Source organism: Lepeophtheirus salmonis, chromosome 1, assembly GCF_016086655.4.
Source record: "Lepeophtheirus salmonis chromosome 1, UVic_Lsal_1.4, whole genome shotgun sequence".
Lineage (NCBI taxonomy): Eukaryota > Metazoa > Arthropoda > Copepoda > Siphonostomatoida > Caligidae > Lepeophtheirus > Lepeophtheirus salmonis.
This window is the reverse complement of record NC_052131.2, coordinates 31518220-31532474: the sequence shown is the minus strand read 5'-3', so window position 1 is coordinate 31532474 and position 14255 is coordinate 31518220. Positions and strand designations below refer to the sequence as shown.

The window sequence follows — 14255 nt, the reverse complement described above, 5'->3', positions numbered from 1 at the left end:
TTATTGATATACAACTTGTATAAGACAAGATACAAAGTATTATACTCTTAAGTATTTTGGTATAAGATTTCTGAGTGCTTTTTTTTTGTCTCGGGATCCATGATTTGAAAATTAGAACAAATTTTATATATTTTAAATCATTAATACATATTATATTATATCGTAATAAAAACACTTCCTCCAAACTTACAAAACTTTAATACACACAACACTTTTTTTTGTACACAAAATAATGGAATGATCTGAAGCCGTTGCACCCAATATTTCATCAGAGTTATCAAGCGTTATAACACTTTGCTTCGAAATGGCCTTGACTTGAGTGCCACTTTTGCGATTCCGAAGGTCAGAATTTATCTTTGATGGTTGTTTGTAGATGTAAACATGGCGACTGGAGTCGATAATAGCGGCAAAAGTAAAGTTTGGTGCAAATACTGTGAACTTACGACTTTGTTTAGATGCTTGAACATAGCCCAAGGCAGAAAATGTTGCCACATGTTCGAGATTATTCACCGTTTCAAGACTCCAAACAAGACCATCGACGTCATGTCGAATGCAGAATTGAGACTTTGGGCCATCGAATAGCCATTGCCGTCCTCCCAAATCTCCTATCGCAATCGTTTTGTGAGAATCTCCATTCACAACATATATGAATTTGTTCGACTCAGATGACGAATCAATGTCTTCTAGCTCATTCATGTTAAACACTGAGCCTTGATTATCTTCTCTAGATGCGATAACACTTTGTATCACATCAATGGCATTAGGATCCGCTAATTCATCACCGTCTAAAAGACCCTGAGTAAGAAATCTCTGCCATACCATTCCTTCATTCACTTTAGAAAAGTTAATTTCTAACTTCCTATCCTTGATGGTCCAAGACATAGTATCAGATTCTAATATATTCCATAGCTTTCCAGAGACTAGTGGTTCCCCTTTTACAAAAACTGCCAGGAATGAAGGTTTAAACTCTACTTTGATATCTCTTTTTGTCGTTTCTTTGGGCAAAAGAATCCATACAATAATGTCTTCGACGGTTTGATACCAATGAAATGGGGATGGTGTAATTTCTTCATTTGTGGGAGGAATAATTTCCTCTTTTTCATCGATAGTTGAGGTATCATCGCCTAAAGTAGAATCAAAAACTACTTTAAAGGGCTTATCAGTGATAAAGTACATTGAGTCTCCATCATTGGTCAAATGACACTTTTCCAAAGGTCCATAAAAAGCATATCTTCTTACTCTATCGAGAGTCCAGCCCTCTTTATTGCCACCATTTTCATTCTTAAAGGTCATCCATTCCACCACAGACACATGTTTCTCTATTTTTAGACTCGATGAAACCTTTTCTGATTGATCTACATACATCAAAAGAGTATGTAGCTCATTTGAAGACACTCTAAGAGCATCAATGACAACAAATGAACGATTAGACCCACAAATCTCTTCCTTGAATATAGACTTCCATGGAGAAGAATTAGACAGGCTCAGGAATTGAAGAGTACCAATCCCATCAGCATACACAGAGAGAGACTCGTCTGCAAAGGTGAGACTGGGATTGTAAATATCAGAACTGGAAGTTCCTTTTGGTGTGCTGCTCGACCATATGCAAGAGACTTCAGGACTTTTGTGATCTTGGCAATGATCAGAAATCTAATGTAAAAATGAGAAATTGGATACAGATATGTAATGAAATCTAGTTTTAAAAAAAGATACAAACCTGAAGAATGGAATTGGATTCTAGGATGTAGGAATACCCTGTTGAAGGATTCCTCACGATAAGATTAGAATTGTAGACATGAGCCAACTTGGCATGAGCAAAGGATAATTGACTATCAGACAAAGCCCTAGGATTCAGAACTGACTGGCACAAATCAGATGAATAAACAGGAACAGATTCTAGGCTTAATTTATATCCTTCAAAGTTAGAGTCCAACAAGTCTCGGTTAGGTGCGAAAGAGAGCTTCTCCATTCTGGAGGAGTCATCAAGCTGAGTAGACGGCATTTCAAAGGAACACAAAATGAAAAGATGAGATAATGAAAATCGGGCTTAAAATAAAGTTGAGTGGATATAATTTTAATTATGATATCCTAAAAACCTAGACCCAAGTTTCAATTTTATCACAAAAATGAAAAAGCGCGATCTTTTCAGTCTTCAGAGTTCAAGTGTTTATAAATTATAACCTTTAACAAGTCAAGCGTAAACTCTTATGATTTTGATATGGGAAACGTCACAACATAGCGTTTTAAAAACGGTCCGGCCGGCAAATTTATGGATAAATAGTATTATTTATCCATGGATCCTCTAGAATTCCATGATTAACCCCTAGTACACATGCTTAATAAATTTTTTATTTCATTTGTATTTCAAACACACCAAAGAAAATATATACAACATAATTAATTAATTATTATATTAAATGGTCTTAATTACAGTGTCAGTATATATTAATACAAACATTATCGCTTTGAATTACACATAGTAAATTATGAAGGAATATGGTAACTAAAACCCTCAAGCTTTAAAGTGTGATAGCTTTTGTACTGCTTTGATTTCGTGGACTGACATGTCAATCATACTTTCATTAGAGGGAGTTGCTATCGAGTCTCGAACGTTTTTCTTAAGAGTCATTTTACAAGAAGAACCAGATGATGAAGGAATAATATTTTCCAAATTCTCTATACCATTTTTGCTCAACTGAATCGAACGAGGGACTTTAACTCTTCCTAAATGACGAAAGATCTGTAAAAAAGAAAATAAATTAAATCCATTCAGAAATTCTTGAAGTAAAGATAAGGGCAAACAAATACAGAACCTTAGGCTCAAGAGCGTCGGTGGAAGGAAAAGATGACATTGACAGAGTCTTGACTTTGGATTCAATTTCTTGCTCTGTAAACAAACTTGAGGGCTTGTAGTTGGCTTCAGGAAGGGGAATAAAGTTTTTGTCATTGAGACGACAACAGGAGGGCTGAAGTGGTTGAGTCTCTTTGACAACCTCTGATATCACTTGCTTGGCATGATACGGGGAGGGTTTTATGTTTCGAATGAGAGGAGGGACGGGATTAGAACGGATATATTGAGCAACAGGGGACACTACTTTAGATAAGTCAATCCCTGTCGTGGGACGTCGGGAGGAAGATTGTTTGGGAGATGAGCCAAAATGTGGACTGACGCTATTGCTCTCACAATAACGGGGGCAATGAAGCTTCTCAGAACTCTTGGGAGAGTGTTCCTTCCGTGCAGATGCTGAAGTGGGCCTCAAATACGAGGGTGTTGTTCTTCCATAGTTTCTTCGATGATTTGAGGGTGTCTTGAACACATACTCTTGAGGGGACACTTTACCAGGAGTTCTTTCTACTCCTTCAGGGACTTTTTCTTGATTTTGAGCTAAAAGAGTGAGTCTCCTCGACTTTTGCTTTGAATTTAGTTTCGGAGAATCCAGAGACTCATCCAATTCTGACACTTGGGAATCTTCTTCTTCCTCGTGCTCATTTTCTCCTTCAGCAAGCATTGCGAGGATTTCCTCTTTGCTCTTAGGCTCTGTGTTGTCCACTTTCTTGCGCAACTCCCTTTGTTCTAAGGGAGTCATTTCTTCAAAGACTTCCCTGTAGTTGATTCCCAGAATATCGAATAGAATGAGCTCTTCCATGGGCTGGAACCAATCTGAAAAGTCCTTTGGGGTTTCTTGGTCGTGGGGAGAGAGTGACTTTGTGTCTTGGATGGTGTTCTCCGAAAGACTTTGAGCGAGCTCCAGGTCTTGAAGGGAATGATTCAAGGAGGAATCCATTTCCTCTTCGGGATAGAGTCGCATGAGCTCCTCAGCGGATTTGGGCTCCGAGACTTGAACCTTGTCCTGGACCTTTTTCTTTTCTTGGTAGCTGAGTTTTTCAAACTCTTCGTCGTAGAATTCTCCGAACATTTCGTAGAGGATCAACATCTCCGACTCGGAGCTGAACCAGGCCTCGAAAGGATCTTGCGGATCTGGATATGGCCCGAACCCTTCTTTTTCTTGCTCCTCCTCTTGAAAGCCGGACTCATCTTCTGGAGATTGATGGAGATAAGTTTTCCTGCGCGTGAGTCCAGCATTCTTACCCCGAGTCTCCTTTGAGCTCTCTGTGGGTCCGATGAAGACTTCGTCCTCCTCCTCGTCAATGTACATCCCTGGAGCATAGTTTAGTAGCTCTAAAGTGGAGTCCATTTTCTTCTTTCTTTCACTCCAAGATGGATCACGACCCGTGAGAAACGCCTCAAATTATCTGACGTTTCCTACAGAGAACCACAGAATTTCTAATAAAGTATAACCAATTATTTAAATATCATTCAATTTTAAAGAGAGGGAAAAAAGCAGGACTACCAAATACATTTTGTATGGCCGTATATATATAATTTCATATAATATAGAATATAATGTGTATTAATTATAATGATACATGATAATGATGTTTCCTTATTTATCAAAAATATATATAATCATTGATTTAAAGCTCTTTCTGCATATGACAGTTGTTATAATTTTTATGGACTACTTTATTTAAATTTTGGTAGTTCCAATTTTAATTTTGAAGTGTCACTTAATGATCCGTGAAAAGGTTAATTGCTTAATATATAATTACATTTCTATTAATTTTTTACCTCTACAATAAATATATGGAATAAAATCACGTCGTAAACTTATATAAATATAACTGGTGTTCCTGTTTTTCAACTTGCTATCATTAAAAAGTAACGACAGCTGGCCTATAAATAAAATATCAATACTGACGTACATACATATTATGTGACCGGTATAAACTTGTACATTTTCATAGTAGTTTGGTACATGCTATTAAAATTTATGTAACTACTAACTACCTAAACAAAATAACTGACAACTCGGATAAGGTTATCTTCCTCTAATAAGAGATTGTTTTGCTTCGTATGTAGCTAAAAGGAATTTAATTGATTGGCATCACATCTTTCGGTGAATAAATTTAAAACTCTGCTTCTAAACTCTAGATATGAAGACTCGATTATTGTTTATGAGCAACATGGTATTAATATATTCATTAGATTAGGATGATAATCTTCTGATTACCAAAAATGATCAGTTTTTTAATTACTAATATTTATTTATTTTAATCTTTCTTTAATTTTGAATCGAATAAAAATTGAATCCATAAAAACCGGACATATGATGAATTTATAAGAACCCACATGCTCTGAGCAGGATGTAAAAGGAGGGTAAGTCCGAGTTAAAAAGGACGATTGGTCGCCTTAAATTAGGTGTAAGTGATTAATATAATTAGTCGAGACTAACTAAGTCTACTGTATTATTTTCATATTCTATAAAAAGTATAAAAAGCAATACATTTGAACTAATGAAACAATTGTTTCTAACCATTCATCTTCAACTTCACAGAAATAAATATGAAGAACTGATACATAGTGGTTAATTCAACCAGGGTGACTATTTGTCCTCTTTTGTGGGGACATTTACTCTATTTACATCCTATTCTGATCATCCAGGGACTTTTTAAAAAAATGAATTAAATGTCTAATTTTCATGGATTAAGACGATTTTCGAATCGACTCAATGTAAAAGTAAATTTAGAAATAAAGAAAGACAAAAATCAAAAAAAATTTATTTAAAAATACTAAAATCATAAACAAAAATCAAAATTTATTTACATTTTATTTTTAAATTTGGCTAATTTCAAAATATTAACCCAGAAATTACTAACTTCTATAATAACTACGCAGACCTTAGCAGTTGTATTTGATTTTTTTGGGAGGTAGAGGCGAGTTAATTTTGCCCAAATATTTGGCTCTCTGATTTTTTTAAACATTTATTTTATCAATTTTTATTAGGTTAGATGTTTGTTTTTTGAAAATGACCTTAATAAACTTGCGTAAACACGTTTTAAAATCCCTGTATTCACTCCTAAAACCGACACTGATGATTGGACTACACGTCCTCTTTTTAAAAATCAAAAGATGGTGGCAGACCCTTTTAGGGTTAAAACCAGGATTTAATGAGGTCTCAATCTCTCTCTCCAACTCACCCCCTTTTTTTCTGACTGCTTGAAGAGTTCTTGACTTGTAATAGTAATAAAATAACTAATAATAATATAATTAGAGTGACGAGACAATTTTTAGCCTTGACGCCACACCTAAATATATCTAAGATTGTCTATAATCCGATAGAATTGGAACTCAAATGAGGATATTCCTTCTTTGAACAGATGAAGGAATAGAAGCAGCACCTTCACTCTTTAAAAGGCAATGTTACATGTACTCCTAGTCTTGCAGCATGCAACGAATGTTATCTTAAGAAAAAGTGAAAATATATCACCTCTTGCAGCTTCTTTGTCCTTGAATAAATGTTTTCAGTATTAGTGTGCATATTAAGATGACTTTATACAAGGATACAATAATCGCAGTTTGTATCGTTTCCAGACTAAACTAATTAAAGGGGTATGCAGTTAAAGTTATTTGATCTCTGGATACTCTTCTAATTTAAGACCTACTTAGATGTTATATAAGTATGTGGTAGTCATCAAATAAAGGAACTGCTTTAAAAGTAGACAGAAGTGCATGTAGGTTCACATTATTATTGTAAGAGCAAGGTACATCCCAACTCCCAAGGCGTCTGCATTTTAGGTCAACGAACTTGCAATACTACTACTATGACGACGACGGCTACTAGTTGCAACGTCGATTGCTTTTTTATTTCTCTCGTGTCTCATACACGCCGCCGAAGCAACGAACGTGTGGAATATACTAAGCAAGTTGAGGGGGAATATTCAGAATAGAAGTATTAAGGGCATTAAAAGATTTTTTTTGAGTGAAATAAGTGGTACTAGAGGTAGCTACTAGGCTCCTTTACTCTATATAAGGATATTGAATTCAGAATGGGTGGCTATCCAGACATCAACTTAGGGAGTCATAAAAGAGACGATCGAGAATACATTAAAAGAAGAAAGGAATTACGAAAGCATGTTCCAGTTCTGAAAACTTACTTAGAGGAGCATTCATACTCAAAAAACAATATTCTTCATCAATCTCTTAGTGCCCTCTACAGACAACTTACTGATAATTCTATTCGAGTCCCCATGCACGTTCTCATTCGAGGAGAGGATCTCTTACGGAGGAATGTTCTTGGGAACATGGATCTAAAAAGTAAGTTCTTCATCTAGATCACTCCACATGGAATGTTTCTTAGTTCCTATAGAGTATAAGGTTACATATTTTAATATATTGTATTGTACATTATTTTCTAGATTCAATTATGGAAGTCGTTTGGCGCTCACAAGAATTTCGATTAGCCATTGCTCAAAAGATTGATGAAACAATGCAATTATACGGGAACAGTATTCACAAATCCTCTAAGGAAAGTGAATCATTTATATACAAAAAGGCGAGAAATAAGAATGAATATCTCGAATCCGCTGCCCGGATTCTTCTCCATCTTCGTGAAAGATCTCTAAAAAATTCTACTTTATCTACCTCAATAAATTGTAACAGTAAATTGATCAATGAAACGAAACTTTTCCCCTCAGTCCCGTAATATATTATACATATCAACTTACTTTTTCGATCCGATACAAGTACAAATATCTTAGTGATAAATGCTTATTATTATTGTATAGTAATTATACTAAATATTTATTTAGACAATATTTTGTCAATAGAAATCAAAGACTGAATAAATGATATATTATAATTGAATTAATTTATATATTATGTACTATAGTATATTAATATTGTATTGTCTTAATTAGTTTTGTTTATAATTAATAGCATTTATAAATTTGTTCATGGGAGAAGCAAGGATATTGCACTGAAGTGCCGGACAAGGCAATTGCTATATATTTTAAATAAGTTTGGAATCAATGAAATTATTAACCCAAAAATCGTCTAGGAGCAGCCATAAAAAACAAAGGCTAGGCTATTGACTATTAAAACATAAGGTGAGATAGGGTATTAATAATTATGAACATAGTATTTATAGTTTACAATCAATAAATACCAATGAAATCAAAAGTTCCTTAGGGTGCCCAATTTTTAAAAATAATATTTACATGTTAAGAACATAATATTATATAAAATGTTCATTTTGGCTTCCCAGCCCTTCTGCAAACTCTACCTATACTAGAATCATAGTCAACCTCTTTTAATTAGATTAATTGGTGTTTCTCAAACTAGGGATACGTAGCACTGGCGACGCGAGCTCTATCTAGTGGTGCGTAGAGGAACGTTATAAATAAATAGGTTAAGCCTCCGATGTGTACATAATATTGTTTTTGTATATTTAGTTTGTTTACTATGTTGGAATCTTTTATGTTTGTGGGGATGTTTTCAATTACCCCTTAAATTGCATCATAATTGAAGGAGACGCCAAGTTGAGGACTCAAAGTTGATATTTTTACTACATAAAATGGAGAAATTTCCAAAAAATCTTTATGAAGCTTTTTCAAAAGGCTTTATATATATATATACACATATATATTTCTTCAATATTATTGAAAAAAATGTTTTTATAGTTTTAAAATTTGGTTGTCTAGACCCCCAAAATGGCCGACATCAATAATGTTGTCGTCACATGAAAACGCATTATTTTTATTTTCATGTCAGATAGCTAGTGATTTTTCTGTTTCTTTTCTTCCCTTATCAGTGTTCTTAAACGTTGATTGGTTAATTCTAATTAGCTGAGAAAAATGCCAACAATTATTGAATGCAGAATGATAACTCCAGAGTTGGAAAGAATTGGCTAACTACCAATAATTTTGTGCCTTTTTCCCGCTTGTTTCTTTTTGAAGAAATAGATGTGAAATATAGTAATGGACCATTACTATATGGTGTATTGTAGCACTTTAAGCTCAAATAATAGTTTAAAAAAATTTAGATTAATATTGATATGTACCAAGAGTGGGTAAAAATTTGTTGAGAGTATAATAATTAATTAATTGGTCATTGATCCAGCGACGCTATGCTTACTTATTAATTACATGCATAATAAAATGCAATTAAACATCATTTTTGCGTTGGACGAAGAATTAAAGAATGTAGGTACTTAATAAATGGCCCGGAGTAACGTGTAGCAAGAGGGTAAAAGAAGAACAAGAAATATTTAGGCAGGGATTCCCATCATTAAATGAGCGCTCCTGCTCAACAGATGCGGCACATGTGTCAAAAATAAGAGCAATATCCGATTGATAGCAATTCCCTGTTTCACCATCATGCATAACATCTTCTTCAGTTTGTCTTTTCTCATCCATTCACTTTCATATGTCCTTCTTTTTAACTCCGGCTTTCAAATCTATAATGGATTTGAAGCTTTATTCAAATCCGATATTTCCTTTGACATTTTTCTACGGAATTTGGGATTGCTCACATATCCCCTGAATAAGTTGGAGTTAGCAATAGAGCGACAAAATGAATTCATGGAAGGCTTTAATACTGTTCAGGTAAGATATTTTTTAAATGATCTTTGATCTTTTTTATTCATAGACTCTATTATAATTGATCAGGAGGAGGAGAAAAAACTAGAGAAACTTATGATCCATGCCAAACTCCAAAAACTCAATGGTCATATAAAAGATTACGAGAATACCATACGAAACATTGAAACTAAAGCCATGGAGTCCAATTGTCAATTACAGGATATTATGGATGGATTCCCTCTACAAGATCATGAAATGATTGCACTTATTATCAATTTCAAGGACATTTTTCATCACATACTCCTCATTCTCTATCATTTGGGATACGTATTTGGATATGTGGGTTCTAATTGCAGACTTGGAGCTCTGGTCCTCCATGGATTCATAGGGATTCAAGCTCATACATACATTGAATGGGATTTTAATCATTGGATGTTGTACTTTGCTTATATGCAGATGCAAATGATATTAGCTATACGTTATTTAAAATATGAGAGTAAAATACACAACAATTTCTTACTGGACAACAGGAGGAGCCCTGAGAAAAACGAAAATTATTGTTTAGAGGAATACAAGATCCTTTTTTTCATCATGCTTGTTTGTATGGTCTTAGAAACGTCATGAAAACAGTTCTAAGGATTTGTCTTGATGAAGGTAAAGGGAGGAGCGCCACCATGAGTTCATTAAACTCTTTCAATTTTATGTACAATGAACATGTATTTATATGTTACTCTGCTCATTAACGGTGATTAAATTATATTAATTACAGATATAACGCTCATGATCAACTCGAAGAACGCCATGGGATTCACGGGTCTGCATCTTCTCTCTATACAAGGACACACAGAGCTCGCTCAACAATTGTTGGGAAACAAAAAATGTGCTGGTTTAGATGTAAATACTGAGTCAGAGGCTGGTGAAACTCCATTATTCCTTGCTATAAAATACGAACACTCTGGACTGGCGAAAAAATTAATTAAAAGAACGGAAATACACTTACAGGACCTAGGATTAGCCTTTAGTTCCGGACAATATGACCTATTCAATGAATTATACGAGAAGAAAAGACCCTTTCTTCAAAAATTTCCGGATTTGGATGCATACGTGAAGCGATTCAATGCCAATTTAGTTGAGTTTAATAGCAATACCACTCACAAGAAATATTATAGTCCAAATCTCGAGTTCTACATCTCCAAAATCAATGAAGCATTCTCTGAGGCCTCTAACATACAAGAAGAGAGTAGTCCATCTTCCATTTTAGAATTCTTTGAGTGTCCAATTTGCTTTGAAGAGATGAGAACTCGTATTTATGCATGTATTCATGATCATTGGCTTTGTTCAGACTGCTTCGAAAATGAGTCTGTTGACTCATGTCCAACGTGTCGCATTTCATTTTCCATTTCACGGAATTACTACAGGGCCAACAATGCAGAGAAAATAGCAAACATTCTTTTTAATTAAGGAAGCTTGAAAAAATTAATGCCAGATCTCCATTTTTCTGAGGAAAAAAAAAAAAGAAGTAATTTGTTGAGAAATAGGACTGTGGCTTATGTTGAGTGAAGTTGTTTCCCCATGATAACTTTTTTATCATACTGTTTTAAGAATGGTTCACTTAATTCATATATATGTACTGAAGTGGTTAAAACTCTATTATATGGAACATAATCCCGTATTATGTTATATGTACTTAGTAAGAAATGAAAAGGAAAGGAAGATCATAGATAAAATTTCGTTATAATTTCCCTGATGAATAAAATCTGATTTCTTCATACGTGATTTGAAGTTAATAAATCGTTAGATAGAAATATTGAAAGACGAAAAATGGGACAATTACTCAGCAATGAAATAATGTTGCTAGGAGTATTGAAGGAAAAATTAGCATGAATTATTCAGTCAAGTATGAGCCCACCTGTTTAAATAATAGGCTTGAATCAACAGGTGCAGTGATTTCCGGCAGGCTTACATATATTATGCCTTATTCACGACAATCACACTGTACCTAAGTAACTTTTTACATATTAGTACTACATTAGACTGTTACATTTTCGAATTGATATTCTTTTCCTCCAAAAATACCTTTTCTGCTGGGGAAAATAAAAAAACGGACTGGCAATGTTTAATGCCTCTTAAGTCATTTTTGACGTCGCACAGATAATTTTAATCTAAACAAAATGTGATTTTGAATCAAAATAGGCCATTATTAAGCATCTTCGGGGGCATCTGCAAGGGTTGGGCTATAAGGCTGTAGCATCCCCAAATTAAGGAATTTTTGCTTTTTTTTGAAATTTTTCTTCTAAAAATTTAGTATTTAAATTTTGTTTTGGAATTATTTTTTTGTGAACAGCTGTGGATTTTTGAAATTTTTTCCCATAAAAGATAAAATTTGAAATTTTGTAAAAAAAAAATTTTTTTTAACTTTTTTTTTGAAATTTGTTGTAAAAAAAAATTAAATGTTTGAACTTTTTTTCCAAATAAACTATTATTTCAAAATTTTTTTCAGAAAAATTTAATTTTTCATTTTTTTTTTTAAATTTTTGGATTTTCTTTCAGAAAATTCCCAAAACCTAGCCCCTCTCTCAAAATAGAATCCTGCGGACGCCCATGCTCTTGTACCATCCCAAATACTTTTTATAATTTTTCTGCCTCAAACTTCAACAGAGTTACTTTTTGGATTGCCTCCAGCCAGTGGCGTTAGAGCCATAGAAGCCAAGGGATCATTGTCCCCCACTTAGAAATACATTCCAGTGCTGCTGTCTCTAGGGAAAAATATCATTGTGTATGGGGGGGGATATGAACCCAAAAACGGAACAGTATAATGTACACAGTAGTTCAATTTCATAGTCATTTTTATTTTTTGTAAATCATATTTATAAATTTAACATCATGTGCCATTTATTAAATAAAATAATTTAATTTAATTGATTAGCCAATCGGAACGTTATTTACGATTTGTACAATATATTATAATGTATATGATACACATAATATAAAAATGATTATAAGGACGGAAATTATATTTTATGTGATATACCTAGTACATACTGGTACACATAGATGTGGTGACATTTAACGACGTGATACAATAAGTGAGGCCATAATAATAACTGTTTATCAACTTATAAGCGCATATATTCTATCAATCTAAGGTTGTACATAATTTTAATACTCTATGGTCATTGTTAGTATGTGTGCCTTCATGAAAAAAACAAACAAATAGATTTTATAAGACATTGTTTTCGAAAATGTTTTTTTACTCCGGAAACAGAGCACCTCCTAGTTGCTGTAGGGAGAAAACGAAGAAAACAAATGAACATTTGAATGGAAATGCTCCATTAGCAGTAGTATTAAACACCTCCATAAATTACACTACTACCTTAAAGGGAGGTAAATATACGGTATACACCTTATAGTATGTGCTTATATAAGTATAATGCATTAATTGATATGATACATTATATTATAGAGAAGATGGTGAAACTTAATTTGCAAATAGAATGATTTGACAAATTCAATTCATGGACGAAGCAGATAATATATCCCTCTTTTATATAATTTCACACCTAATACGTCATTTTCTATTTATTTATAGAAAAAAAGATACCCAATGACGCCATGCATACTTAAAGGACGTGAGTGCTGTTTACCTATATTAGTTTGAAATCAAGGCTTCAGAGAGTGGCGTCGTGTTGAGGCGAAATAATACAACTCCAAGAAGGATAATAGTAAATGGGGAATGAGGGGATTTTAAGCAGCTTGACAACCAGCACTTGAATATTCGATCATATATCAATAATCTGCCCCCCCCCAAGTTTGGTATTACCTAGTGGTGCCTTGAAATCTGAGCACTTACTAATTCAATAATTAATGAAGGTTGAGAGATTGGATTTAATTCATATTTCGACATGTTAAAGCATAAGCAATTAGTTATATATATTTATTAAAAAAAATGAACTGTCTATCTTACGTACAATTCGAGAAAATTACACTTGATCATGATCGACGAATTTTCATTAATTCACTCCAAGCAAATGGGTGTCTCCAGGACTACCATCTACGCCATTGGCAAGTCTGAAACGTTGCAGAGGAAGAAGATATCCGTCCAAAAAGGCAAACTAGACCCGGTTTAGTTATACAAAACAGGCCAGGCCAAGTCCACGATGAACCATGCAAGAGATATCGTGGTTTCATACTACTCTTTTGAGCTTTTTTTTTATTGTTGACATTTTTGGCCCCTCTTCGACTACACCTTTTGTGTGCATGTCGAGGAGAAGGCCTGTAGTATCTGTCATCCTAACATCGAGGCCCTCAAAGCCCCTGTCAGCCTGTACTGGGACGCTATAACAGAGAACTACATCCGCAGTGGGTGCCAGGCCTTCCGCCACCGCCTGGAAGCCATCATTGCCGCTAAGGGCGACTACATTAATTATTAAAAGAGCTCAGACACACATCTATTTAGAGTGTTAATTTTGTTGAAATTCTATAGTTCATTAATAAATGATATCTTGTTGAAGTTTAAAATTCAGAGTGTTGAGATATGAATGGTCCATTCGGTATCATAGAGATATGACTGATAAGAACAGTTCTAAGACTGGACTGAATAAAAGAAGACTGACAAGACACTATGTATTATCATAATGATATGAATTTAGAAATGTCGATGTGTTGATTACGTATTTTTCAACAGATTTTTTTTATTCCAATTTTTAAATTAAAATATAATTTTATTTAGCCTTTCAAGATATTAATGTTGAAACCCAAGTTGGGATGTTTAACGCGAGACTATATATATATCTAATTCAAAATGTAGTAATGATGTGTGGGTTGACATCATGGAA

At 33.9% G+C, this 14255-nt stretch overlaps 4 protein-coding genes across 5 annotated transcripts; 2 read left to right on the top strand and 2 right to left on the bottom strand.

Moving 5' to 3' along the window:
* Nucleotides 1–130: 130 nt before the first annotated feature.
* On the bottom strand, nt 131–2240 carry LOC121127607 (nudC domain-containing protein 1). Its single transcript, XM_040723029.2, has 2 exons — nt 1718–2240; nt 131–1650 (listed from the first exon to the last, which is right to left on the bottom strand). Exons 1-2 carry the CDS (start codon nt 2000–2002, stop codon nt 187–189), a joined length of 1749 nt encoding a protein of 582 aa, XP_040578963.1. The 5' UTR covers nt 2003–2240; the 3' UTR covers nt 131–186.
* A 100-nt stretch (nt 2241–2340) lies between these two features.
* On the bottom strand, nt 2341–4344 carry LOC121127616 (uncharacterized). The gene is made up of 2 exons (XM_040723040.2): nt 2814–4344; nt 2341–2740 (listed from the first exon to the last, which is right to left on the bottom strand). The coding sequence occupies exons 1-2, from the start codon at nt 4194–4196 to the stop codon at nt 2513–2515; spliced, it is 1611 nt and encodes a 536-aa protein (XP_040578974.1). The 5' UTR covers nt 4197–4344; the 3' UTR covers nt 2341–2512.
* A 2368-nt stretch (nt 4345–6712) lies between these two features.
* Nucleotides 6713–7705, top strand: LOC121127626 (uncharacterized). The gene is made up of 2 exons (XM_040723049.2): nt 6713–7156; nt 7258–7705. Exons 1-2 carry the CDS (start codon nt 6889–6891, stop codon nt 7542–7544), a joined length of 555 nt encoding a protein of 184 aa, XP_040578983.1. The 5' UTR covers nt 6713–6888; the 3' UTR covers nt 7545–7705.
* A 1130-nt stretch (nt 7706–8835) lies between these two features.
* On the top strand, nt 8836–12965 carry LOC121127635 (uncharacterized). 2 transcript variants are annotated; one of them, XR_011781647.1, is made up of 4 exons: nt 8836–9444; nt 9508–10074; nt 10190–12804; nt 12884–12965. XR_011781647.1 is itself a non-coding variant. In XM_040723056.2 (3 exons), the coding sequence occupies exons 2-3, from the start codon at nt 10041–10043 to the stop codon at nt 10879–10881; spliced, it is 726 nt and encodes a 241-aa protein (XP_040578990.2). In that variant the 5' UTR covers nt 8839–9444; nt 9508–10040; the 3' UTR covers nt 10882–12338. The 2 variants fall into 2 exon arrangements, 1 of the variants encoding a protein (XP_040578990.2); XM_040723056.2 differs by lacking the exon at nt 12884–12965 and having other exon boundaries at nt 8839–9444; nt 10190–12338.
* Nucleotides 12966–14255: the final 1290 nt, after the last annotated feature.

Bases quoted from the DNA above. Each gene is read 5' to 3' on its own strand.
- LOC121127607 (XM_040723029.2), bottom strand. From the start codon at position 2,002: ATGCCGTCTACTCAGCTTGATGACTCCTCCAGAATGGAGAAGCTCTCT. The intron at 1,651-1,717 runs GTTTGTATCTTT...TTTTTACATTAG, and splicing joins AATCCAATTCCATTCTTCAG to ATTTCTGATCATTGCCAAGA.
- LOC121127616 (XM_040723040.2), bottom strand. From the start codon at position 4,196: ATGGACTCCACTTTAGAGCTACTAAACTATGCTCCAGGGATGTACATT. The intron at 2,741-2,813 runs GTTCTGTATTTG...TCTTTTTTACAG, and splicing joins CCGACGCTCTTGAGCCTAAG to ATCTTTCGTCATTTAGGAAG.
- LOC121127626 (XM_040723049.2), top strand. From the start codon at position 6,889: ATGGGTGGCTATCCAGACATCAACTTAGGGAGTCATAAAAGAGACGAT. The intron at 7,157-7,257 runs GTAAGTTCTTCA...ATTATTTTCTAG, and splicing joins TGGGAACATGGATCTAAAAA to ATTCAATTATGGAAGTCGTT.
- LOC121127635 (XM_040723056.2), top strand. From the start codon at position 10,041: ATGAAAACAGTTCTAAGGATTTGTCTTGATGAAG. The intron at 10,075-10,189 runs GTAAAGGGAGGA...TATTAATTACAG, and splicing joins AAGGATTTGTCTTGATGAAG to ATATAACGCTCATGATCAAC.